The 7,221-nt window shown below is 36.1% G+C and overlaps 1 protein-coding gene across 6 annotated transcripts; it reads left to right on the plus strand.

The window, feature by feature from the left end:
- Positions 1-628: 628 nt before the first annotated feature.
- On the plus strand, positions 629-6,766 carry LOC129311393 (glycerol-3-phosphate acyltransferase, chloroplastic). Of its 6 annotated transcripts, none has more exons than XR_008593287.1 (13): positions 629-1,183; positions 2,386-2,483; positions 3,109-3,195; positions 3,367-3,464; positions 3,729-3,786; positions 4,064-4,165; positions 4,383-4,444; positions 4,547-4,657; positions 4,957-5,035; positions 5,150-5,269; positions 5,345-5,458; positions 5,603-5,662; positions 5,942-6,057. XR_008593287.1 is itself a non-coding variant. In XM_054953686.1 (13 exons), the coding sequence occupies exons 1-12, from the start codon at positions 850-852 to the stop codon at positions 5,609-5,611; spliced, it is 1,272 nt and encodes a 423-aa protein (XP_054809661.1). In that variant the 5' UTR covers positions 629-849; the 3' UTR covers positions 5,612-5,658; positions 5,942-6,029. The 6 variants fall into 6 exon arrangements, 4 of the variants coding, with proteins under 4 accessions (XP_054809661.1, XP_054809659.1, XP_054809658.1 ...); XM_054953686.1 differs by having other exon boundaries at positions 5,603-5,658; positions 5,942-6,029; XM_054953683.1 differs by lacking the exon at positions 5,603-5,662 and adding an exon at positions 6,477-6,766 and having other exon boundaries at positions 642-1,183; positions 5,942-6,099.
- The last annotated feature ends 455 nt before the right edge of the window (positions 6,767-7,221 follow it).

Below are 7,221 nucleotides of genomic sequence, written 5' to 3' on the forward strand. Positions count from 1 at the left end.
TTCAGGTCAATATTGCAAAGTCATAATAGAAAATGTTTCCGTTTAAATTCTTCACTTTGTTGAGTTTTTTTATAATGCTTGACAAAGTCTCTCTTCAACAACACAAGTAGCAAGCAAGATATTGAAACGAGAAAAATCCTCTCAGTTGAAGAAATCACACATTTGTTGAATCGAACAATTCGAATCGTACAAGTTTCACCTTCATTGCAACAGCTAACAGCCCAACAGGACTTATTCTCTCTCTCTCTCTCTCTCTCTCTCAGAAATCAAACATTGATCAGCTTTAAAAATTTCCATTGTAATTGTACATTGCACGAGGGGAAATAATCTGAAGGAAAAATATATGAGTAAATACGAAATTCGATATAGATTATCTACTAAAGAATTTGATCTCACGTTATTGTGAAACACGCGCCATATCCTGGCAATTAGAAGATTAATTTCTGGTTAATTTAGAAACTTACAGAAACACAACAAGTACTCAAAAATAAAATAGAATATGGGTTTTGATATTAATAAATTTATTTTAACATGATATCGAGTGGCATATTAATGAGCTTGGCACATAAATTCCTCCCCGATGTTTCATGTCATGGACATGGCGATCGCATAGGGAAAGCCAATTTATCCACACCTTGCCATCCGTTGAGGGAGCTCCACGTGTCCCGCCACCCCCAATCCTCAAGCGGAACAGTTACAGAGGTAGCAGCTTTTTCTTCCCCCATTCGCGCCATCACTCTCTCTCTCTCTCTCTCTCTCTCTCCCGTTCCGACATGCCCTCCTCCCTCGTCCTGCTTTCTACCTCGCTCTACTCCTTCTTCTGGTCTTCGCTTCTATAGTTCGTTGACCATGACTGGTCGTCTCGCTGTGACGCACGCTATCTCTCTTGTTTGCCCATCAACTTTGACTATGTCTATCCTGAAGCTTTCTTCACCGCCTTCTCCCTCTTCGTCATTCTTCGCTACTTCTCCCTCTTCTTCTTCTTCTTCTTCTTCTTCTTCTGAATATTTCTTCCCTCCTCTGCCTCTTCGATCCGCTTCGTACCGGAGTTTTGCTTCTTGTTCTTCTACGGCTTCCAAGGTCAGGGCTGAGGAACGCCTTCTCATGGATCACGACTCGCCTAAGAACCTTGCTGCTTTCGTTTCTTCTTCCCGCACTTTCCTCAATGCTCGCACTGAACAAGGTTTGCTCTGCTTGCTTTCTTGACGTACATGCTGGAATTTTCTGGAACGTGCTGTTTTAATCTTTGATGGCTGGACATTGTTGTTATTTTATTACTATTTGGCATCATTTTTCGGAATTCTGGGCTGAGCGGACCAGAAAAAGTAGGGCTCAAAGTTCTCCCATATTAGCTGATGGTGAGATGATTATTTGGATTGACAATTGACTATTTTTCTGCATATTTGAGTTTATTAATAGTGTGTGTGTATTGCATGTAGCTGAACTTGGGAGGAGGAGAAAAATTACTGTAGAAATTTTTTATTTTGTTGCAGGAACGTACTTTGTTGAATCTCTCAATGTGTTTGTTGTTCTTTCTTTGCTATCTGCCGTCTTTTTTCAGCTACTTCAGGATTGAACGGACTTTAAAAGTAGGATATGAAGTTTGAATGCTTAACTGATGAGAAAATGAACTGTTCTCTATTAATTTGTGGCGAACATTTTGCTATGTTTCTGCTTATCCGAGTTTATTGGTTTATCACTTGTAGCTAGAGACGAAATAAAATAGCGTTTAGAATTTCAAATTTTCTTGTTCTTTCGTTACTATTTGCCCTCTTTTTTGGCGATTTCTGGATTTAGTGCGCCAGAAAGGTAGGATCATGAAGTTTGACTCCTTAGAAAATGAATAGAGACTTTTTTTTTTAAGCAACAAAAATGAATAGAGAATTGACTCTGCTCCTGACTTCTGTTTATCTGAGTTTATCGGTGTATTACAGTTAGTTAAACCTATGAGAAGATCAGAAGTCGGTTGAAGATAAATTAATATAGAATTTACCAATTTTTGTTTTTGGAACGCATAGCGTCGACTGTCGAGTCTCTCAACATTTTTGTCGTTCTTTCGTTACTATTTGTGATCTTTTTTAAATTTCGGATTAAATTGACCAGAAAACTAGGATTTTGAAGTTTGATAATGTGGGTTGTTAGTTTATAAATTAACGCTTTACTAAATTGGGATAGAGAATTGACTCTGTTTCGCGTGTATTTATTAAATATAGCTAAAACTAGCATAAGACGCCAGATGGCGTGGGTGTGTCATATTGCAGCAGAAGCATTGGATTTTTTGTGCTTGCCTGCACTCCTCTTACCCAGTACATTTTTTTCTTTTAAAAAATTACATCAATCCTAAAAAATTGTTTTCCCTGCATGTTGTTAATTGTACATTTGCAGAGCTTCTGTCTGGAATCAGGAAGGAAGCAGAAGGAGGATTTCTACCTTCTAATGTTGCTTCAGCTATGGAAGATGTGTATCACAACTACAAAAATGCAGTAAGTTTATATTCATTGGATATGTTCTTATGTAGTTATGTGGGTGGTGGGTGTATATGATAGATGACCTCTCTATAGAAACGTGGACATTTCATTTTGTGTTTGCTTTGGAATAACTTTAATTGTTGAAGTAAAACACGGTAATTCAGGATTAATGTTTCTGGTGTTCTTTACAATTCGGTGTTGACAGTTGACATTGTTCTAGTATTTTTTTTTTTAAAAAAAAAACATGTTGGTAGAGATCAGAAATCAATATGAATATCCAATCATGCCTCGAGGTCTTTTACTCTTCTTCTTGTGGGTGTTTAAAACTTAACAATTTAATTTTGTCAAGGCATTAGCTATATCATACTTGTGTAGCACTTGAACTTTTGCATTCCTCTCATTAAATCTCTATTCGTTTTTGCTTTATTCCTTATCTGAAAAATATTCTTTTAGCTTACATGGGCTTTTAAGTGTCGATGTGGATGCGCTTTCTGGCAATCAAAACATATTTATTTATTTTTATTTAACTTATGATTGTGCAATTTGATGTTTAATGCCTTTTTTTTCTTTAAATATATATTTCTAGCATTTAAGTGAGTTAGGGACTTGATACCTTTTTTGGGAAACAATCACGTTTCAGGTTTTTCGAAGTGGGGATCCCCGAGCAGATGAGATTGTATTATCAAATATGACTACTTTTTTAGACCGCATATTTATGGATGTTGTGGTAAGATTGGATTCTTGGAATGTGTGTACTTGTTGTCTTTGCTTTATACTACTATAATTTTGTATTAAAGGCATGTTTCACTAGGACTTGACATATAATCACATTTAGTTTGCCAAATTTGTCATTTCGTACAAACATCAAACTTAAAAACATTATTTTGTTTTTCCCCAGGATCCTTTTGTCTTTAAATCACATCATAAGGCAAAGCGAGAGCCGTTTGACTACTACCTATTTGGTCAAAATTATATTCGTCCTTTAATTGATTTCAGGTTAGTTGATAGCTTCATCACTCATTCTTCATCTGATATTTGTTAGTCTAGTTTTAAGAAAAAGGAAGTTGTTGGATGTGTACGTAAATGATTCTTTAAATTTTCATTTATAGATTGTCTTCGTATATCTGATATTATTGGACATTTTGCCACAATATAGATATGGAAATATAAAACAAAAAACAGAAAAAATGGACCAGCCGAATCAATTTGATTCAGAGATAACTCTTTTTTTTTTAATGTGATATTTTTGCCTGGGTGCAGAAATTCATACATTGGCAACGTTTCCCTTTTCTATGAAATGGAAGAGAAACTTAAACAGGTGCTACTGTTTAACATGTATTTTTATATAATGTGATTATTTTTTAGTTTCTTTGCTTGTCCCGAAACATTGATAATATTTGTGTTAATTTTTTTAATAAAATAGAGTATGTGAAAAGAATAGAAAATCTAATCTTTTTTCGCTCTTTTTTTATATCCTGTCTTCTTTTTTCAATCGCAAGGTTGGCATTTCTGCATGCATGCAATATCCTGCCATTAAATTCTTAACATTTATAATTGTAGGGGGCAATTCTAAGAAGCTGAAAAACTTAATGCAGGGACACAATATTATCCTGATGTCGAATCATCAAACTGAAGCAGATCCTGCAGTTATTGCTTTGCTAATTGAAAAGTCATTTCCATATATTGCTGAAAACTTGGTAAATATTCAATTTTTATTCTCTCTCTATTTTAAACAATGTAATGCATGTTTGGAATTTCCTTGGCTGGGGACAAAATTTTGGCTGAAGCAGCCTCTGGGTTGCTTTGGCCTGAATGTGATTTTGATGGCACCTTAACGTTATTTCTGACACACCCATAGGCTATATTGGGCTTTTAGAATGCTGAAGTTATCAAATTCTCTGTTTTGTCTTGCAGACTTATGTAGCAGGAGATAGAGTTTTAACCGACCCTCTATGTAAACCCTTCAGCATGGGCAGGTTTTCTTCATTGTTCTTAACATCTACGTCAAGATTCATGCTCATATATTTTCCTGGATGAATGAAGCTAAGCTTGTGTTGACTTTCTATTTCTGTTTTTAGGAATTTGATTTGTGTTTACTCTAAAAAGCACATGAACGATGTTCCAGAACTCATAGAAACGAAAAGAAAAGCAAATACACGAAGTTTGAAGGAAATGGCTATGCTTTTAAGGTGTGTCTACTGGTTCCATATTTCCTTTTGTTTATTTTTTATGGGCCTGAAGAAAATGAAGCCGGGTCCATCACTACCATCAATCCAGCACCCAAAATGGGCTTGTGCTTGGGCTAATCCATTTTACCAAAATAGCTTAAACTATATGGTTAGGATCACTGCAAGTTTAAATGCCCTTCATTTTTCTTATCACTTTTAAATGTGGGACTTTTTTAAAGGATTATAATACGTTAGTTATTTTTCCATTTAGATTACATAATCTGTTTGTACTGTTTATAGCATATTGCCTCTTGGTACAGGAGTGGCTCGCAGATAATTTGGATTGCACCAAGTGGTGGCAGAGATCGACCAGATCCCCTCAAAGGAGAATGGATTCCGGTAGGTTGTGAGACATAGTATTCTATTCTATTCTATTTTGGTGTACCTCAGATTGTTTGAGATGAGGAATATTACCAATGTTATGGGCTTTTTATACTGATAAGAAACATTCAGGCACCCTTTGATGCTTCTTCAGTAGATAACATGAGAAGGCTTGTTGAAAATTCGGGTGTACCGGGTCATATGTATCCTTTGGCATTATTATGTTATGATATAATGCCCCCTCCTCCTCAGGTATGGCATCCTTGGCTTTAAGAGTCCCCATTGATGTTTCATTGTTTGTCTTACTGAATCCATATAGTTTTGCAGGTAGAAAAAGAGATAGGAGAGAAAAGAGTTATCTCCTTCCATGGGGTTGGATTATCAGTGGCTCCAGAGATAAGCTTCTCTGAAACTGCTGGTGCTTGTGAAAGTCCCGAAATGGTTAGTTGAATTTGACTAGTCACATTTATTACTTTGTCATTACACTTACTTTCTTTTTGACAAATCAACGATTACCATTCTATCCAATTCATGAGCGCTCAAGAATGAGTATGGCTCCATTTCTAAGTGACTTGCTTGTTGCAGATAATGTAAATCTCTTAACATCCTTTCCTCTAGCATTAGTTGGCACCGGCAGTCATGTTGGTACACATATCTCACAACTATTCATATTTGTATATCACAAATTTTTTGTGTTTGCCCCCCCTTGTTTACAAACTCCGGCTATCTTGTGAAAAACAAGAAAGGTTTTAGGCTAAGATTGCAAGTGACCGCATCTGTCTGGTTGAGGTATATCGCCTCTTTTCACATGCTGTATGAAAAGTATAGTTTGCATAGTTGGCCCAAAGAATCTTTAGTTGTGCCTCCAAGGAGCTTCATACGGGGTTGATTTGGATGAAACTATGTGGGTTTTACATGGTGCAGGCTAAAGAGGCATACACACAAGCCCTGTATAATTCTGTGACTGAGCAATATAATGTATTAAAGTCTGCTGTGCACGGTCAACAAGGATTAGAAGCATCAACTCCAAACGTCTCTCTTTCCCAGTCATAGAATCAGTTGCAATCTCTCTATACGATCAGGTATATTCTCAATTTAGGAATCAAGGAAACTGCTGTGTAATATCAGATTATTAACTGGAAGGTTAGGGTATGACAGTGTGTTGTGTGTGACCAAGCAAAGAGATAGGACAAAAATATCCCGAAAAAATTACGAGTATTTTAGTGTACAATGTCCATTGCATGCACATGTCATTATTTATCAGTATCGGTCTCTTATTATTTTTCTGAAGTAAGGATATCAGTGCTTCCAATCCTCCTTTTCTTATTTTTTTTTCTCCCCTTTTCCATTCAAATTAGATTTTATATTTCCTCTACCTAACCTGATAGAATTGTGTGTTAGTGTGCTATACTCTCTCAATTTCGTGGCTGCAAGCTCTGACTTCCTGTGCTCCTTTCAGACGCCTGTGGCAAGTGTCTATTTCACTCCAGGAGAAGCTTCCTTTATACAATGCCCACGGATTAGCTGGATGGAAATTTACAGTTATATATCTTCTTTTTTTCTTTTTAAATCTTTTGCTGTGCATACCTTGTATCAGGGTTTCATTCATCGTTTCTTCATGGTTCAATTAAACTGCTCATTGTACATGCCCCCCTCCTAGTTCTCTGTAAGATTGAACCATACAAGTTTTTACATGTTAACATATAAGTTTACGTGTAACTGAATAAAAGGTGAGGTTATTCTCTTGAATTTATAAGTTCAAATTTGATTTGTTTCACAGTTTACTGTTCTTAATAAAGGAATGTGTTGGATATTATTTTGTTGGACAGTGATAGTGTCGTCAGACTGGGTAACTTGTATAGAATTTACTTAAATCTTAAGTTAAGCATATAGATATCAAACAGGTGGTCATGGTCGGATTGTTAATTGATGATGGTGTGCTGGAAATTGGAAATAACGGTTTTTTTTTTTTTTTTTGGGCTATGCCGTGCTTATGCGTTGCATCGGTCATGTTACGAACCCCGTAATGTGGACTATGCTACTAGGTGCAGTAGCATAGTCGAATTGGATTGCAATGAATTGCATGGCCTTTCTGGTGGAGTAGTCCAGATTGTGTTTATGTTTACATACGAAGCAGCCCACTCAAGGACCAACCTTTAGTACGTTTTTTTTTTTTTTAAATGGTGAGGAAAAGAATATTATTT

Source organism: Prosopis cineraria, unplaced genomic scaffold (assembly GCF_029017545.1).
Source record: "Prosopis cineraria cultivar Desert tree isolate PC_DT_omini unplaced genomic scaffold, ASM2901754v1 PC5, whole genome shotgun sequence".
Taxonomy (NCBI): Eukaryota; Viridiplantae; Streptophyta; class Magnoliopsida; order Fabales; family Fabaceae; genus Prosopis; species Prosopis cineraria.

Excerpts from the sequence above, each read along its gene's own strand:
- LOC129311393 (XM_054953683.1), top strand. The coding sequence starts at position 850 with ATGACTGGTCGTCTCGCTGTGACGCACGCTATCTCTCTTGTTTGCCCA. Across the intron at positions 1,184-2,385 it reads CAATGCTCGCACTGAACAAG|AGCTTCTGTCTGGAATCAGG; the intron begins GTTTGCTCTGCT and ends GTACATTTGCAG. Across the intron at positions 3,465-3,728 it reads CGTCCTTTAATTGATTTCAG|AAATTCATACATTGGCAACG; the intron begins GTTAGTTGATAG and ends GCCTGGGTGCAG.